The 20,086-nt window shown below is 48.6% G+C and overlaps 1 protein-coding gene across 1 annotated transcript in view; it reads right to left on the bottom strand.

Moving 5' to 3' along the window:
• Positions 1-20,086, bottom strand: part of LOC120933815 (asialoglycoprotein receptor 1-like) — a 35,219-nt gene continuing 15,133 nt past the window's right edge. Inside the window, exons 4-10 of the mRNA XM_040347213.1 lie at positions 17,713-17,808; positions 17,579-17,635; positions 13,479-13,550; positions 13,157-13,231; positions 7,797-7,948; positions 2,165-2,271; positions 1-574 (exon numbers count right to left, since the gene is read on the bottom strand). Of these exons, the coding sequence (XP_040203147.1) occupies positions 427-574; positions 2,165-2,271; positions 7,797-7,948; positions 13,157-13,231; positions 13,479-13,550; positions 17,579-17,635; positions 17,713-17,808 (707 nt within the window). The 3' untranslated portion in view covers positions 1-426. The remainder of the gene's footprint in view (positions 575-2,164; positions 2,272-7,796; positions 7,949-13,156; positions 13,232-13,478; positions 13,551-17,578; positions 17,636-17,712; positions 17,809-20,086) is intronic.

Here is a 20,086-nt window from a genome sequence, read left to right as displayed (position 1 = left end):
CACAGTTTGCTGAGTTTATTGAGTTAGGCTATCTAGGCACAACATACTGACATAATGGAGGAGGCACTGAAAACATTCCCCGCCCCCGAGGAGCCTACTAACCCAGCCCAGCACAGTTTCTAGTATATTCTCTCTTTTTCTGGACTTGGCAACACCCATGTCTACAAACAAGTGCAAGTTATACCTTGCAACAAAGAAAACAGTAGAGCTCCGCCCACTACGCACACAATGTGTTTTTCTTTTTTTTGATTGGTTGGAGTTCATGTCTTTCTTACAATGAAGATTGTGGAAGTTGTCCTTTTCCTCTGTAGATCTTGTCCAAGTCCCAGAATGTGTTGCGGAGGTCAGGTCTATGTGTTAGTGGATTCCAGATCACTGAAGCAGGGCAGAGGAGGGACCACGGGGGGGGGAGGGGTATTTCTGGGCTTATGATATCTTCTTCTCACAAAAGAATGGACTGGCCCAGGAACATATACGGCTCTCCCATTGACCTCCATCTCCATGCTGGGCACAATAATCCCATCCGTATACTTGGCTACCGTACACATCGGAGAGCTCTCCTTCCTTCCAGAACCTGCGGGAAACAAGATACATTACAGCAGAGCAGGTCCACGCTCTTCATACAGGGGGTCCTAGGTGTGGCCCCTGACATCGCCAAGGGGCTGCACATAATATTCAGTGATTGCTGAAAAATTATGTCAGAGACTGCAGACATAGTACAGGGGATGGTCAGAGACTGCTAACGTACTACATGAGATGGTCAGAGGCTGCTAACATACTAAAGCAGATGGTCAGAGACTGAAGACATGCTACAGCAGATGGTAAGGGACTACAGACCTACTACAAGAGATGGTCAGAGACTGCTAACTTACTACAGGAGATGGTCAGAGGCTGCAGACATGCTACAGGAGATGGTAAGGGACTACAGACCTACTACAAGTGATAGTCAGAGACTGCAGACAGGAGATGGTCAGAGCCTGCAGACCTATCACAATAGATAGTCAGAGACTGCAAACATATTACAGGAGATAGTCAGAGACTGCAGAACTACTACAAGAGATGATCAGGCACCGCAGACATAAAACAAGAGACAGTCAGAGATTGTAGACATGATACAGAAAACTTTCAGAAACTATAGACATACTACAGGAGATGGTTAGAGACTGGAGACATGAAACTAGAGACGGTCAGAGACTGCAGACATACTACAGGAGATGGTCAGGGACTGCTAACTTACTACAGGAGATGGTCAGAGGCTGCAGACATGCTACAGGAGATGGTCAGAGGCTGCAGACATGCTACAGGAGATGGTCAGGGACTACAGGCCTACTACAAGAGATGGTCAGAGACTGAAGACATAGTGCAGGAGATGATCAGAGACTGCAGACATACTACAAGAGATAGTCAGAGACTGCAGACAGGAGTTGGTCAGAGACTGCAGACATAGTACAGGAGATGGTCAGAGACTGCAGACCTACTACAATAGATAGTCAGAGACTGCAGACAGGAGATGGTCAGAGACTGCAGACCTACCACAAGAGATAGTCAGAGACTGCAGACATATTACAGGAAATGGTCAGAGACTGCATAACTACTACAGGAGATGGTCAGAGACTGCAGACATAAAACAAGAGAGTCAGAGATTTTAGACATGATACAGGAAACGGTCAAGGACTACAGACATACTACAAGAGATTGTCAGAGACTGCATACATACAACAAGAGACAGTCATAGATTGCAGACACAATACAAGAGATGGTCAGAGACTGTAGACAAATTATAGGAGATGGTCAGAGACTGCAGACCTACTACAAGAGATAGTCAGAGACTGAAGACATAAAACAAGAGACGATCAGAGACTGCAGACATACTGCAGGAGATGGTCAGATACTGCAGACCTACTACAGGAGATGGTCAGAGACTGCAGACATACTGCAGGAGATGTCAGAGACTCAATACATACTGCAGGAGATGGTCAGAGACTGCAGACATGAAAAAAGAGATGGTCAGAGACTGCAGACATGAAACAAGAGATAGTCAGAGACTGCAGACATACTGCAGGAGATGGTCAGAGACTGCAGACATAGTACGGGAGATGGTCAGAGCATGTGGATATGTTATAAGGGTTGTTGGGGACTGGAGACATGCTTTCATGTGTCTTACTTTGGAGTCGTCTCATAAGGTGTTTCATCCACCCATGTCCAGGTTCCATCGAAAGGCCTGAGACCGATCCACCATCCTGATATCTGTGAAATGTTACCTAGAAAGTTCTGAATTAAAACAAAAATCACAAATTGTTACAAAGTGGCTGCTGGAAATTTACTAGGTTTATATAATTATCCATATTTTTTACTGCTCACTGCTTACACTCTAATGCCCCCCCCCCCACCCCCTGTCACACACTATTATTATACATTTATATAGCTCTGACATATACCGCAGTGCTGTACAGAGAACACTGAGACATACACATCAGTCTCTGCACCAGGTGGTGTTGTTCTGCAGGGTGTTGTTGGCTCATTCTGCTTTGGTCTCAGCTTAGAGAAGCAGCAAGCCTGGGGCCTCTCCTGCAGGCTTTTCCCCAGCCATCATGGAATGGGCTGGAGAAGACAAAGGTGGAGGTTCTCCAGAGGCACTGAGGCCTACATCAAGTGCTCAAGCTGCATTGGATCCTGGGCTTGTCCTTTCCTCCCTTGTAAGGGAGACCTTACCAGCCTTTCAGGATAGAGTGGCGAAAAGACTTTCCTTATTACTGAGGAGGAACAGAAGCTTGCTGCCCTGAAAGCAGATTTCAGGAAAAAAAATCCCTGCATAGCAAGTCTGGAAGCGGTAAGAGGGAAGAATCCAGGCTGAAGTTTCTGGAGGAGGCATTGAAAAAGCAGGAGAAGTTGGTCGCCTCTCTGAAGGAACGCAGCGGTGTGTTCAAGGAGAAGTATGAGAATGAGGAGAGATTCCAACAGATGAAGGAGAGTGCCTGTGCCAGTTCCAGCCAGAGGGTGGCTACCACAGCAATGGCGACAGTATGAATGGGGGTAAGGAAGTGGCTTCATGTGGAAGCCCCAGTACTACCCCTGTCTCAGGATCTGTCCTGTCTGAGTCAGTATCTGTCCCCCTCCCTCTCCAGCAGCCTGGATCATCTCAGGAGGAGGTTGAGGAAAATGGCGGATTGCTGCAGGCTATTACAGAAATGGAATCTCCTTTGAGGGGCACTGACTCATCAGATGAAGATCTTGGTAAAGGAATACTTGTTGAAAATCTCTCTCAGTGTGTGGAGGACTTTCCTGAGATTGCTGCTACCAAGAAAGAGACTGCACCTGCCAACAGATCCTTGCAATCGGCAGAGAATGCAGTATCCAGACAGAGAAGTTTCTGCTGGCTGCAAGAAGGAGTCCCATATGGACTTAAGCACAAGGGGCCACACTTTGCTCCATGTATGTGGCCGTGCACTGTGTGCGCCGGACCAACAGGTCTTCTCCAGGTCCATCAACTTCCCACAAGCACATGACCAGAGCCCCATTTGGCCTGTTTCTGCTGGGTTCTGTTGGCTCATTGTTTGCCTGTTTCATGTTGTCCATGGGGTGCAGAGCACTGCGCCCCAAAACCCTCCTACCCTGCAATACCAGTGAATCAACACTCGCCATCAGCTTCCAGCTTTCCACCCCAGCCAATCAGGACAGGAGGCTGAAGACCCAGAATCCAGAAAGAAGATCAGGTCAACACAGAATCTGTGGCACCGGGGCACCAGGGGAGCCATGACTTCTGGGGGGCTCCACCCAAAGTGCAGACCTGGAGGGACCCGCCCGCGCCTGACCCCCCAAAATCCTCCAGCACCAGCCGCCACTGCCCCCAAGTAAGCTTCAGTTCAGGTTATTCTTACAGTATGTATGTTGCATGGCTACTAGTTCTCTTATAGCTGAGAGTTGGACCACACAGTGCGGAAGAGCCTTGGAGGTTCTTACTGGCAGGGAAAATGATATGGAATTTATTAGGTTGTAAATTCCCTTCCCATTTAGGGAGCAGTGTCTATATATATATTCAGTGATGGCCTCCTGGAGAAACCATCATGGAGACATTTTCCCCAAAATTCCCATGGGCCTATGGAAAGACTATCATAAAGAGACTTTCCCAGGAATTCAATAAAGCTCACAAAGAGACCAACATGGAGACACTGTTCAAGAAATTCACAGGGGTTTATGGAGAGACTATCATAGAGAGACTTCCCCAGCAATTTAGTCAGGTTCCTGGAGTGCCTATAATTCAGGAACTTCCCTGGGAATTCAGTGGTGATCATGGAGAAACTATCAGGGAGTTACATCCCTGGTAAATCAGTGGGGATCATGGAGGCACTTCCCTGGTAAATCAGTGGGGATCGTGGAGATACCATCATGGAGGCACTTCCCTGGTAATTCAGTGGGGATCATAGAGAGACCATCATGGAGGCACTTCCCTTGGAATTCAGTGGGGATCATAGAGATACCATCATGGAGGCACTTCCCTTGGAATTCAGTGGGGATCATAGAGATACCATCATGGAGGCACTTCCCTTGGAATTCAGTGGGGATCATAGAGATACCATCATGGAGGCACTTCCCTTGGAATTCAGTGGGGATCATGGAGAGACCATCATGGAGGCACTTCCCTGGGAATTCAGTGGGGATCATAGAGATACCATAATGGAGGCACTTCCCTGGGAATTCAGTGGGGATTATGAAAAGACTACCATGGAGGTGCTTCCCTGGGAATTCAGTGGGGATCATAGAGATACCATCATGGAGGTGCTTCCCTGGGAATTCAGTGGGGATCACAGAGATACCATCATGGAGTCACTTCCCTGGTAATTCAGTGGGGATCATAGAGATACCATCATGAAGGCGCTTCCCTGGGAATTCAGTGGGGATCAAAGAGATACCATCACAGAGTCACTTCCCTGGTAATTCAGTGGGGATCATAGAGATACCATCATGGAGACACTTCGCTGGTAATTCAGTGGGGATCATAGAGATACCATCATGGAGACACTTCCCTGTGGAATTCAGTGGGGATCATGGAGATACCATCATGGAGACACTTCCTTGGGGAATTCAGTGGGGATCATGGAGAGACCATCATGGAGACACTTCCCCAGGAATTCAGTGGGGATCATGGTGAGACCATCATAGAAACACCATCCTGGTAATTTAGTGGGGATCATGGAGAGAATATTATGTAGACTCTTCCCTAGGAATTCAGCAAGGCACATGGAGAGAACATCATAAAGACATTTTCCTGGGAATTCAGCAAGGCTTGTGGAGAAACCATCATGGAGGCACCTTCTTGGCTATTCAGTAGGGACCATGGTGACACCTTAATGAAGATGCTTTCCTAGGCGTTCAGTGGGGATCATAGAGATACCATCATGAAGACACTTCTCTGGGTATTCAGTGGGGATCATGGTGAGACCACCATGAAGACACTTCCCTGGGAGTTCAGTGGGAATAATGGAGAGACCATCATGGATACACTCCCCTGGGAGTTCAGTGGGGATCATGGAAAGACCATCATGGAGACACTTCCCTTGGAATTCAGCACAGATTGTAGAGACACCATCATGGAGACACTTCACTGGGAATTCAGCAAGGATCATGTCATGGAGAGGCCATCATGGAGGTACTTCCCTGGCAATTTATTGGGGCTCATGAAGAAACCATCATGGAAACACTTCCCTGGGAATTCATCAGGGATCGTGGAGAGGCCATCAAGGAGGTACTTCGCTGGGAATTCAGTGGGTATAATGGAGAAACCAACCAACATGGAGACACTTCCCTGGGAATTCATCAGGGATCGTGGAGAGGCCATCAAGGAGGTACTTCGCTGGGAATTCAGTGGGTATAATGGAGAAACCAACCAACCAACATGTAGACACTTCCTTGGGAATTCAGTGGGGATCAAGGAGAGACCATCATGGAGACACTTCCCTGGGAATTCAGCAGGGATCATGGAGAGACGGCCATGGAGACACTTCCCTGGGAATTCAGCAGGGATCATGGAAAAACCATCATGGATACACTTCCCTGGGAATTCAGCAGGGATCATGGAGAGACGGCCATGGAGGCACTTCCCTTGGAATTCAGTGGGGATCATGGAGAGACCATCATGGAGACACTTCCCTTGGAATTCAGTGGGGATCATGTAAAGACCATCATGGAGGCATTTCCCTTGGAATTCAGTGGGGATCATGGAAAGACCATCATGGTGGCACTTCCCTTGGAATTCAGTGGTGATCATGGAGAGACCATCATGGAGGCATTTCCCTTGGAATTCAGTGGGGATCATGGAAAGACCATCATGGAGGCACTTCCCTTGGAATTCAGTGGGGATCATGGAGAGACCATCATGGAGGCACTTCCCTTGGAATTCAGTGGGGATCATGGAGAGACCATCATGGAGGCACTTCCCTTGGAATTCAGTGGGGATCATGGAGAGACCATCATGGAGGCACTTCCCTTGGAATTCAGTGGGGATGGAGAGACCATCATGGAAGCATTTCCCTTAGAATTCAGTGGGGATCATGGAGAGACCATCATGGAGGCATTTCCCTTGGAATTCAGTGGGGATCATGGAAAGACCACCATGGAGGCACTTCCCTTGGAATTCAGTGGGGATCATGGAGAGACCATCATGGAGGCACTTCCCTTGGAATTCAGTGGGGATCATGGAGAGACCATCATGGAGGCACTTCCCTTCTGCCAGATGAGGAATCAAAAGCAGGCAGTGTCCCTTAAAGATGGTACTTTGTTTTCCTATGTGAGGTGTGTGGTACATCTGTTAGCAGCATTTACTGTACAATAGATCCTTTGTCCACTTGTTGCTTGTGCCCCCCTACTCCTACCCACCCATTATCACCCTTTTCTAAACTCAGAGGGCCAGATCCACATACATTTAGATCGGCGCAGCGTATCAGAGATACACTACGCCGCCGTACCGTACCTGGCGTATATTCGAATCCTCAGAGAGTTTGCGCCGTAAGTTACGGCGGCGTAGTGTATTTCTGGCGGCGGATTTGAAATTGGGCAGGTTGGGGGCGGGTTTCATTTAAATGAAGCGCGTCCCAGCGCCGAATGAACTGCGCATGCGTCGTCCCGAAATTTCCCGCCGTGCATTGCGCTAAATGACGTCGCTAGGACGAAAAATACCAGCTTTAACTATACGCCGGAAAAAGCCGACTACAGACGACGTTAGAAAATGCGACGGCCGCGCGTTCGTTCGTGGATCGTCGTAAATCGCTAATTTGCATACCCGACACGGAAAACGCCACCCAGCGGATGCCGAAGTATTGCATCTTAGATCCGAAGGCGTACGAAGACGTACACCTGTCGGATCTAACCCAGAAGCCGTCGTATCTTGGTTTGAGGATACAAAACAACGATACGACGCGGGAAATTTGAAAGTATGCCGGCGTATCAGTAGATACACCGGCGTACTCGCTCTGTGGATCTGGCCCAGAGAGTGTAACAACCAATCTGGCTTCCCTTACTGAATTCAGACCAGCGCAGGATGAATGCTGGCTGAATTTTTAGTACCATACCATCACTGTTTTTTTTTTCGTTTACCCCAATATTGTGTGCCCGAGTGAGAGGTTTATAATGGATGGGCATATGGCAATTGATAGTGCTCAGCCCTTAAATCAGGGATATCAGGCTACAGTAGCAAAGTGAAACTAAACCAGAGAGGGGCACAGAGGAGCAATTTTTGACAATAAAAGTGATAGCACTTATCTTCTCTGAAAGAGTACAAGAGTCAACCTGCCTATTCTCACCATCTCGTCTTCGCCATTGATGACCACCAGGTGCGCCTTCCTATTCTCACAGTATGTCTTGGCGTTCTCCCAGGAACGTACATTCCATGACATGAAATAACAGCTGAAGCCATAATGTATCCAGTCTTCACCGCACAACGGGTCCACTGTGCCTGAAAAATGGGGAGGGGGGAAGAGAGGAAAGAGGGACGGAGGAGAGAGAGGGAGGGTGAGAAAAGATAGAGAGAGTGGTGGGGGAGAGGAGAGGGAGGAAAAAGAGGGAGAGGGGGGAGAAAGAGAGAAGGAGGAAAAAGGGAGGAGAGAGAGGGAGGGAGAGAAAAGATAGAGAGAGTGGGGGGTGAGAGGAGAGGGAGGGGGAGAGAGGGAGGAAAGAGGGAGGGAGAGACAAGATAGAGAGAGTGGGGGGTGAGAGGAGAAGGAGGGGAGAGAGGGAGGAAAGAGGGAGGGAGAGGGGGATAAAGAGAGAAGGAGGAAAGAGGGAGGAGAGAGAGGGAGAGAAAAGATAGAGCGAGCGGAGGGGGGAGGTGAGAGTAGAGGGAGGGAGAGATAGAGGAAAGAGAAAGAGAGATAATAGAGGGTTGAGAAAGAGAGAAGTGGGAAAGAGGGAGGAGATAGAGGAAGGAAGAGAAATGATAGAGAGAGCAGAGGGGGAAGGTTAGAGGAGAGAGAGTAAAGAGGGAGGGAGAGGGGGAGAAAAAGAGAAGGAAAGAGAGGAGAGGGAGAGAAAAGATAGAGAGAGGAGGGGGGATGAGTGGAGAAAGGGAGGGTGAGAAAGAGAGAAGGAGGAAAGAGAGGAGAGGGAGGGAGAGAAAAGATAGAGAGAGGGGAGTTAAGAGAAGTGGAGAGGGAGGGAGAGGGGAAGAGAAAGAAAAGAAAGAGGGAGGGTGAAGGGCGGGCAAAAAAGAGAGGGGAGAGGAAACATAGGGAGGGGTGAGGGCGTGGGGGAGAAAAAAATCAAGAGAAAAGAGAGAAAGAGGAAGGATGGGGAGAGAGAGGGGGAGAGAGAAAAGAGAGTGGGGGGAAGAGTGAGAAATAGAGAAAGAGAGGAGGAAGAGAGAGAGAGAGAGAGAGAGAGAGAGAGAGAAGAAAGTGGAAATGAAGAGAATTGTGGAGGGTGAGAGAGAGAGAGAGAGAGAGAGAGAGAGGGAAGAGGGAGAAATGTAGAGTAGAGAAAGAGAAAAAGAGAGAAGGGAAGAAGGGAGAGAGAGAGGAAAAGATAGAGGAGAGAGTGGGGGGAGGAAGAGAGGGGGAATAGAAAAGAGACAGAGAGAGGAGGAGGAGGTGTGGGGGAGAAGAAAAATAAAAAAGAAGGGAGAGATAGACAGAAAAAAAAGATAGAAAGAGAAGGAAGAGTAAAGAGAGTAGAGAGAGAAGGAGGGCAGAGGGAGAAGAGGTGGGCAGGGAGGGAGACAAGAAAGTGAAGGAGAGAAAGAGAGAGAGAGAGAGAGAGGGAGGGTGAAGAGAGAGAGAGAGGGGGGAGAGTAGGGGAGAAGGGGGAGGGGAGTAGGGGGGCAAGGGTAGAGAAGTAGGTGAAGGGGGAGAGAAGAGGAGAAGGTTTGAGTGGGGGAGAGGAGGAGAAATAAAGAGGAGAGAGAAGGGGAGGGAGAGAAATAGAGAGGGGGGAGTCAGGGAGGAGAGGAGGGAAGGGGCAAGACAGGGGAAGAGAAGGGAGAGAGAAGGAGAAGGAAAGAGAGAGTGGGGAGAGAGGAGAAATAGTGAGGAAATAAGAGAGGGGTGGGGAGAACATGGAGAAGGGGAGAGAAGAGAAGAGCAAAGAAGAGAAAAGAAGGGAAGAGAAGAGAATGAATGGTAATGAGGGGTGAAAGAGAGAGGAGGAGGGAAGAGAGAGAGGTTAGAAAGAGAGGGGGAATGGAAAAGAGACAGAGAGGGGTAGAGGTGTGAGGGAAAACAGAAAAAAAAGAAATGAGGGGAGAGATAGAAAAAGAAGTTAGGAGAAGGGAGAGTAGAGAGAGAGGAGGAGGTAAGAGGGAAGAGAGGAGAGGAGAGGAGGGCAGGGAGGGAGAGAAAAAAATGAGGAGATAGAGAGGGAAGAGTAGGAGAGAAGGGGGAGAAGGGGGAGAGGGGTAAGAGAAGAGGAGGGGAGAGGGGGTAGAGATGTAGGTAAAGGGGAAGAAGGGGAGGAGGGTCGAGGGGTAAGAGAAGAGGTGGGGAGAGAGTAAAGGAGAGGAGGGAGTGAGGGAGAGGAGGAGAAATAAAGAGGTGAGGAGAGAGAGAAGGAGATAGAGAGAAAAAGAAAGGGAGAGGGAGGAGTAAGGGAAGAGAGGAGGGAAAGGGAGAGAATGGGGAAGAGAGGGGAGAGAGAAGGAGAGGGAAAGAGAGAGGAAATATAGAGGAAAATAATAGAGAGGAAAGAGGTGGGGAGAACAGGGAAAAGGGAGAAGGAAAGGTAAAGAGGGGAGAAAGAGAGGGAGGTGGAAAAGAGGAAGAGAGAGGGGGAGGGGGTGTCGGAGAAAAAAAGAAGGGAGGGGAGAGATAGACAGAAAAAAAAGAAAGAAGGAGAAGGGAGAGTAAAGAGTGTAGAGATAGAGGAGAAAGGAGAGGAGGGCAGGGAGGGAGGGAGGGAGATAAGACAGGTGGGGGGGCAGGGAAGATGGGGAAAGAAAAGGGTAGAGGGAGAAGAGAAGGAAGGGTAAAGAGGAGAGAAAAGGAGAGGACGAGGGTAGAGAGAAAAGGGAGAGAGAGACAGAAGAGGGAAGAGCAGAGACAGGTTTAGAAGGAAAAAGAGAAGGGATGAAGAGATAAAAGGAGTGGATAGGAGAGGGGGGGGGGTATTTCAGAGTGTTCTCATCATAATGTTTCCTTCACATATACAATGATCTCATAGATGTACAATCCATATTCCATGCATTATACTCTGGAAAGTATTTATGAATCTGTATTCTCTGATCCGTGACGAAACCTGTAGGGCCTCGTCACACTGGCGGGTGGTTGGCACTTTCCATGGTTGAGGCTCGTACATGGGAGCACATTGGGTTAAAGTGTGTTCCACAATAAAGTTCATGGGACCCATGAAAGTCAGGGGTAGCACATGATGATTTTTTTTTGTGTGCCATCAACACATCACAATTAGGGTGACCAGATTCCTAAACGGCCATTCGGGGACCCCCTTCCCAAAAATCATCTTGTGCTTTAATGAGTCACAGCACAGCTGGGGCAGCGGATGCGCGCTCTACCGATCACGCCCCCCAAGAAAGGCAGCACTGACAGCACTTGTCCTGACTGGCCGAGACCCGCTTTACCTTGTTCCAACGCTGGCTTTACACTGCCCTGCTGTGATTAGACACAAGGGGCTAGATTCACATAGATCAGAGGATCTTTAGATCTGCGTGATCTATGTGATTTTGTTTACAAACTTTTATTTAAGATCCGCTGCCGCAAGTTTGAGAGGCAAGTGGGTAATTCACAAAACACTTACCTCCAAACTTGCGGCGGCGGATCGTAAATCCCCCGGCGGAATTCAAATTCCACGGCTAGGGGGAGTGTAGTATTTAAATCAGGCGCGTCCCCGCGCCGATTTAAATGCGCATGCGCCGTCCACGATTTTTCCCGGCGTGCATTGCTCCCACTGACGTCGCTAGGACGTCAGTGGTTTCGGCGTGAGCGTAACTTGCGACGAGCGGCCTACGCAAACGACGTAATAAAAACAAAAATAGACGCGGGAACGACAGCTATACTTAACATTGGCTGCGCCTCATAGAAGCAGGGGTAAGTATACGCCGGGAAAACTGCTACGTAAACGTCGTAACAACACTGCGTCGGGCCCGCGTACGTTCGTGAATTGGCGTATCTCGCTGATTTACATATTTCGCAACGTAAATCAGCAAGAACGCCCCCCGCGGCCATTTTTAAATTGCAGTTAAGATCCGACGGTGTAACACAGTTACACCTGTCGGATCTTAGGCATATCTATGCGTGAGGCCCCGTACACACGGCCGAGGAACTCGGTGAGTTCAGGGATGAAGCCGCCGAGGAGCTCGGCGGGCCGCCTTCTCCCATAGAACAACGAGAAAATAGAGAACATGTTCTCTATTTTCTCGACGAGTTCCTCGGCGGCTCCATCGGGCCAAAAGTGTACAGACGACAGAGTTTCTCGGCAGAATCCGGGTTTGACCGAGTTTCTCGGTGAATTCTGCCGAGAAACTCTGTCGTGTGTACGAGGCCTCACTGATTCTATGGGCCAGATTCACAAAGAGATACTCCGGTGTATTATCTACAGATATCTCCTGATCCCCCATCGTATCTCTGACTTACACTGGTCCTATCTATGCGCCTGATTCATAGAAGCAGTTACACATAGATAGGGCTAAGATCTGACAGTGTTACACTGTCGGATCTTTTTTTCGATTTAAAAATGGCGCCGGGGGCGTTCCCGCTGATTTACGATAAATAATATGTAAATCAGCGAGATACGCAAATTCACGAACGTACGCGGACCCGACGCAGTCTTCTTACGACGTTTCCGTAGCGGCGTACCCGTCGTATACTTACCCCTGCTTTCATCAGGCGTAGCCAATGTTAAGTATAGCCGACGTTCCCGCGTCGAATTTTAATTTTTTAACGTCGTTTGCGTAAGTCGTTCTAGAATACGGATGGACGTCGTTTACGTAAGCGTCGAAACCACTGACGTACTAGCGACGTCAGTGGGAGCAATGCACGCCGGGAAATTTCGCGGACGGCGCATGCGCATTTAAATCGGCGCGGGAACGCACCTGATTTAAATAGTACACTCCCCTAGCCGCGGAATTTGAATTCCGCCTGGGGATTTAGGATCTGCCGTCGCAAGTTTGGAGGTAAGTGGTTTGTGAATTACCCACTTGCCTCCTAAACTTGCGGGAGCGGATCTTAATTCACGTAGATCGAGCGGATCTATAGATCCGCTGAGCTAGGTGAATCTGGCCCTATGAATCAGTCGCATAGATACGACCGGCCTAAGTCAGAGATACGATGGTGTATCTGTAGATACACCGTTGTATCTCTTTGTGAATCTGGCCCAAGAGGTGGGATTTATGATTTCTCCAATCACAAGCAGGGGGCGGGGATTGTGCCTCTCCAGACATTCCCGGCCAGGACAAGCGCGGTCAGTGAGTAAAGCGGCGATGTGGTGGCCTTTTTTGGGGGCAACAGATAGAGGGGAGGGGGGGGTGGCTGTGTCAGCTTCACACTGTATTGTCCTGGAATGAAGGTGCCCGGGACCTGGGACAGGCCTGCAAAGTGAGGGACTGTCCCGGGGACATGTGGTCACCCTAATCACAATGCACAACTGTGACGGGAGGATGGTGGATATCAAAGGACGTTCTGGGAAATGAAGGTTTGGTGGGTCTGGAATGCGATAAACTCACCATTTTTTTTCTGCATCTTGGATTTCATTTTGCCCACAGCTGACAAAATCCTCTGATTGTCGCTGGAAAACGATCCTGTAATAGAGAGAGAGAGATACACCGACTAATATTGGGGTCAAGTCACCAATGAGATAGGGGGCCGGGGGGATCCTTGGAGAGATTTTACAGAAAGAGCATCTGGATATACTCTCATATTTCCACAAACCACGCCCATTCTCAGGTAAGTCCGCCAATTGGGGCAGTTAGCAGTTTGGACTAAGATGACGTAACTCTCCATAACACCCCCTCCCCCCCGGACATACCCACCCCATCCTGCCATTACCTAATACTTCAGGGGATGTATAACGCTTCATCATTAATGCACTCTCTGACACTTTAGTTATCACTCTGGCACCTGTAAAGACAAGAAAACGGGCATCAGTCTACAAATTACCCCAACTTAGACATCGGCCGGCCCTCTGAACTATACATACATCCACCTTCCCAGACACCATTGCTGCCAGGGGTGGACTGACAACTCATGGGGCCCCCGGGCAATTGGAGATTATGGGGCCCCCGAGCAATATGAGATTATGGGGCCTCCGGGCAATAGGAGATTATGGGGCCTCTGGGCAATAGGAGATTATGGGGCCCCCGGGCAATACGAGATTATGGGGCCCCCGGGCAATACGAGATTATGGGGCCCCCGGGCAATAGGAGATTATGGGGCCCCCGGGCAATAGGAGATTATGGGCCCCCAGGCAATAGGAGATTATGGGGCCCCCAGGCAATAGATTATGGGGCCACACAGTACTGTACACACACACATACAGTATACATACACAGTACACACACACACAGCAGCTATAATGTCGGTAAGGGGCATTTCAGGGACAGATGTAAAAAAAACACAGATTTTTACATACTGTCCCTGGTTTTACTGAGGCTGGCAACCCTGATGGGGCCCCCTAGTGGCATGGGGCCATCAGGCAGTGCCCGAGTGGTCAGTCCGCCCCTGATTGCTGCTATATACTGTATACTATTACAAGGCAAAGACAGACTGTGCAGTATATAGAGTCATTTCATCCCAACTTTTTTCCCCTAAGGTCTGTGTTGACGGGCTTTGCGCTTATAACGATGGCACCAGTTTGATGTCAGATCATTGAGAATTCACTGACATGTGCATCTGACCCAAGGTCGATCGCCTTCTAAAGCTGGTTTTGCATTGATTTAGATCTGGCATTGTCAACTAAGGTCCATCCTGAAGTTGTTGCTAAGGGGTTCCTTGAGTTGCGGTTGACTGACCTCCCATAGGATGGTGTCTTCATACTTCCAGGGGGCATACTCCACTTAGCAGAACCAAAGATCTTTTTATTTGTTTGTAAGGATGGCATTCTGCCCACCACTGTAAGGCCTCGTACAAGCGATTAGTCCATCCGATGAGAACGGTCCGAAGGACCGGTGCCATCAGTTAACCCATGAAGCTGACTGATGCTCCGTCACGCCTATACACCATTGGTTAAATAACCGATTGTGTCAGAATGTGGTGATGTAAAACACAACGACGTGCTGAAAAAAACGAAGCTTCCAAGCATGCGTCGACTTGATTCGGAGCATGCGCGGGTTTTTGCATACTAACGATCGGTTTTGACCTATTGGTTAGGCGTCCATCGGTTAAATTTTAAAGCAAGTTGGCTTTTTTTTAACCGATGGTTAAATAACCTATGGGGCCCACACACGATCGGTTTTGACCGATGAAAACGGTCCTTCAGACCGTTGTCCTCTGGCTATCCTATCGTGTGTACAAGGCCTAAGGCCCCGTACACACGACCGAGTTTCTCGGCAGAATTCAGCCAGAAACTCGGTCGGAGCTGGATTCTGGCGAGAAACTCGGTCGTGTGTACACTTTTCAGCGAGGAACCCGTCGAGGAACTCGTCGGGCCGAAAAGAGAACATGTTCTCTATTTCCTCGTTGTTTAATGAGGAAAGTCGGCCCGCCGAGCTCCTCGGCGGCTTCCACACTTAACTCGCCGAGGAACTCGATGTGTTTGGCACGTCGAGTTCCTCGGTCGTGTGTACGGGGCCTCAGAGTTTTCCAACTGACCATCAATGTGAGGAGATCTTTTCCTACCAACCAATGAATTGGGTTTTGCAGGGGTTCCTCGAGAACTGAGAATGATTTTCAGGGTTCCTCCAGGGGAAAAAAGGTTAAAGGGGTTGTAAACCTTCGTGTTTGTTCACCTTGATGCATCCTATGCATAAAGGTGAAAAAACACCTTGCAGTCACTGCCGCCCCCCCCAGCCCCCGCTTTACTTATCTGAGCCCCGAATAACCGTGGGTTAGCTCTTGTGGGGAGGACCCGGGAGAGCCGCAGTGGGACCCCAGAAGAGGACTATAGGGGCCACTCTGTGCACAAAAAAATGTTCAGTGGAGGTAAGTATGACACAAACCTTTAGTATCCCTTCAAACAAGTTTTCTATAGACCAGGGGTCGCCAAACTTTCTAAACAGAGGGCCATTTTACTGTCCCTCAGACTTTAGAGGGGCTGGACTGTGGCCAGGGGGAGTAGAAAAGGTCCCAACATCAATGGAAATAAACAATGCCCCATCCTTGGTGTCAGTGGGAAGAATTGTGCCCCCATAATTGGCGTCATTAGGAGGAATTGTGCCCCATCATTGGTGTCATTGGGAGGAATTGTGACCCATCTTTGGTGTCAGTGGGAAGAATTGTGCCCCCATAATTGGCGTCATTAGGAGGAATTGTGCCCCATCGTTGGTGTCATTGGGAGGAATTGTGCCCCATCTTTGGTGTCATTGGGAGGAATTGTGCCCCATCGTTGGTGTCACTGGGAGGAATTGTGCCCCATCGTTGGTGTCAGTGGGAAGAATTGTGCCCCCATAATTGGTGTCTGTAACGGAATGGCCCGTGATACCCAGAGACTTTTGAAGGATGTGGGGTACTCCTGTTCCAGCTTCACTAATGACTCTTGGGTCAAGGGTCATCCTATGTCCCTTTTGGGCATAAGATGACTGAGAAATGATAATTCGTGTATTGCAGGATATCTTGACATATTACAGGTGGTTTATTCTGGCCCCAACAGGTCAATAAGAGTGTCTCATTCAATGAGTATCATAGACTGTTGAGATGCTAATTAAGTCCACCTGGCTGTAGTGATGGGGCTTGCTGTGATTGCATTCTGTTGTAATTAGGTCTGCTCCTAAGATATTTCATTGTGTATGCTAATGACACTGTTTTGTGTGAAAATGCTATTGATAATAGACGTGGAATGTGACTTGTCAGCTGTAGTAATTAACTCCTCTAGATTCGGTGCCAGAATGTCTGCTGGATTGTTGGAGTGTCGGATAAGCAGTCGTGGGTTGGTGGAATGGAATATGGTAAACGGTGTTAACCCCTGACCATTACAGTGTCACTGGGAGGAATTGTGCCCCTTTATTGGTGTCATTGGGAGGAATTGTGCCCCATCATTGGTGTCATTGGGAGGAATTGTGCCCCATCATTGGTGTCATTGGGAGGAATTGTGCACCTTCAATGGTGTCAGAGATTGTGCCCCATTGTTGGTATTTGTTGACGAAATAGTGCCCTAAGGGCCAGATGGAAGCAACCAAAGGGCCACAGTTAGAAGACCATTGCTATAGACAATTATGGGAATGTAAAACCTGTTTAATGCCCAGTACACACACACAAGAAAAGTCTGTGAGCTTTTGGTCGGAAATTCCGACCGGGTGTAGACTCCATCTGACTTTTCCTGTCAGAATTTCTGCCAACAAAAATTTGAGAGCTGGCTCTCAAATTTTCTGCCGAAAAAAATTCTGATCGTCTGTAGTAATTCCGATGCTCAGAAACAATTTGACGCATGCTCGGAAACAATTTGACGCATGCTCAAAAGCATTGAACTTCATTGTCTCGGCTCGTTGTAGTGTTGTACGTCACCGCGTTCTTGGCGGTCAAAAGTTCAGAGAACTTTTCTGTGACCGTGTGTATGCAAGCCAAGCTTGAGCGGAATTCCGTCGGAAAAAACATCCAAGGTTTTTCCGCCGGAAAATCCGATGGTGTGTACGCGGCATTACACTGACAATAGCCAGTCGATACAAGCCCTGATTGTACTGGGGCCTGGAAGAACCATTATTAGAAGGCCGAGGCTGAACCATAAACACATTTCCGGCACATCTGCCGGTGTTGGGGAAGCTCAAGGTGAAACCACCAATATAATGACTTGTTCTTCCTCCGGAATCAGGAAAGAAACGGTGACGGTGGCTGGTCGTTAATCATGTAAGAGGCTCTGATTTTCTTTGTGTCTCACCCATAACCTTGGCATCTCATCACCTGACAACCCTTGCCGGGGTCGGCACTAATTAGGGTAGGTTACAAGTTATCATTTTTTGCACCCTCCACTCTGGACATCTCCAAAGCCCCACACCTACTTCTGAAGTCCTTCATGAAGCTTTCAATGGTTGTCAGTTTCTCCATCATCTGGGAATCTGGTGGAGGAGAACATTCATAGAATGAGAATGATTGGCCAACCCCTCATCAAGCATCACCCTTGCATTCCCCTTACCGTCCTCGTATAATTGGCTCAATCTGGAGTCCATTTCAGTACTCAGGTTCCTCAGCTTCTCCTCCAGGTTGTGTTCAGTCTGATTCACCCCGTGACCTGCCCCAGAAACAGAAAGAACCACAGTTTTAGTTCCAAGGTCAAATACTCAGGGCTTTCTTACTGCCTGGGCACACTTGGGCACTGCCCAGGGCCCCCAGGTGCATGGGGGGGCCCCATGATAGTCTTGCATTACATCAAATTTGCCAACTGTCTGTCCCATATCTGCTTGGATAGTCATGCATTTTACTAAGTTTTCCCAGGATGATGTCCTGAGCGGAATCCCAGAACTTGGTTATATGGGATTGTACGATATTATCATTATTTTATTTCTTATGGTTGAACTGGATGGACTTGTGTCTTTTTTCAACCTAACTATGTAACTTGTACTTTGCCCTCCTCATGCCCTTCTGACCCCCCCCCCCCCCCCCCCCGCTCTGTGTGTTGAGTTAGTCTATGATTTATGTCATGTTGTCGTATTGTTTAACCACCTCCCGCCCAAGGGCGTCATATGACGTCCTGGACATTCAGTGGGGGGATATCTGAATGATGGGGGAAGCTACAGGCATCATTCAGATACCACTATTTCCTGCAGGCGATTCTGCACACCATAAGAATGATCATAGCGGCAGTTCCACCGCTTGATCATCGTTCTTATAGGTGACGGGGGAACGTCCCACCCTCTCGCCGACATCCGGTGCTTCTCCGGGCTCTCCCGTGCCATCATGGACCCGGAGAAATGATCTGCTGGAGCCCGATGAGAAGCATAGAGATGACTGGTGACCAGATGGTCGCCTGTCATCTCTATGACTGTCGGAGGCCCGGGCGCGACGTTATAATGTTACGCCCGGGTACCCGGAAGTAAACAAAGCCGAAATCGCGGCTGTCGGCATGAGATCGGCATGAGATCAGTGAATTTTTTTTTTCCTGATCTCATGTTTTTTAGCCTGGAGGAGAGATGTGAGGTCTTATCGACCCCGCATCTCTCCATAAAGAGGACCTGTCACACTGATTCCTATTACATTCCTTGTAAGAGGAATAAAAGTGATAAAAAAAAATGTATCAAAAAGTAAAAAAAAAAAAAAATGAAGTAAAAAAAAATGTATTAATTTAAAAAACCTCTGTCCCCGGTAGCTCGCGCTCAGAAGCGAACACACATGTAAGTCCCGCCCACATATGAAAACGCTGTTCAAACCACACATGTGAGGTGTCGCTGCGTGCGTTATAGCGAGATCAACAATTCTAGCACTAGACCTCCTCTGAAACTCTATACTGGTAACCTGTAAAAATAAAATTAAGACTCGCCTATGGAGATTTTTAAGTACTAAAGTTTGGCGCTCTAACGGAATGGCCCGTGACACCCAGAGACTTTTGAAGGATGCGGGGTACTCCTGTGCCAGCTTCACTAATGACTCTTGGGTCTAGGGTCATCCTATGTCCAATAGGGGCATAGGAGGACTGAGAAATGATGTCTCGGATTACATGAGATGGGACAATAATGATAATTCTTGTATTGCAGGATATCTTGAAATATTACAAGTGGTTTATTCTGACCCCAACAGGTCAATAGGACAGTATTCATTCATGTGGAGACACATAGGCCCAGATTCTCGTATATGGGCGTAAAACTGTGCGGACGTAACGTATCTGATTTACGTTACGCCGCCGCAAGTTTTACAGGCAAGTGCTTTATTCACAAAGAACTTGCCTGTAAAGTTGCGGCGGCGTGGAGTAAATCACTCAGCGCAAGCCCGCCTAATTCAAATTAGCCGGGTAGGGGGCATGGAGCATTTAAATTAAGCGCGTTTCCGCGCCGAACGTACTGCGCATGCGCCATCCGAAAATGATCCCAGGGTGCATTGCTCCAAATGACGTCATTGGTTTCGACGTTAACGTAAATGGCGTCCAGCCCCATTCACGACGACTTACGCAAACTACGTAAATTTTCAAATTTCAACGCGGGAACGACGGCCATACTTAACATTGGTTGCCCCTCATATAGCAGGGGCAACTTTACGCCGCGCAAAACTAACGTAAACGTAGTAACTTCACTGCGTCGACCGCGCGTACGTTCGGGAATTCGCGTATTTAGCTAATTTGCTTACTCAACGGGGAACGACGGAGGCGACACCTAGCGGCAAAAAAATAAATTGCATTTTAGATCCAACAGCGTAAGAGCCTTACGCCTGTCGGATCTAATGGATATCTATGCATAACTGATTCTAAGGCCCCATACACACGAGAGGATTTATCCGCGGATACGGTCCAGCGGACCGTATCCACGGATAAATCCTCTAGAGGATTTGCGCGGATTTCCATCCGATGGAGTGTACTCACC

Source organism: Rana temporaria, chromosome 3 (assembly GCF_905171775.1).
Source record: "Rana temporaria chromosome 3, aRanTem1.1, whole genome shotgun sequence".
Lineage (NCBI taxonomy): Eukaryota > Metazoa > Chordata > Amphibia > Anura > Ranidae > Rana > Rana temporaria.
This window is presented reverse-complemented; position numbering and strand designations above follow the sequence as displayed.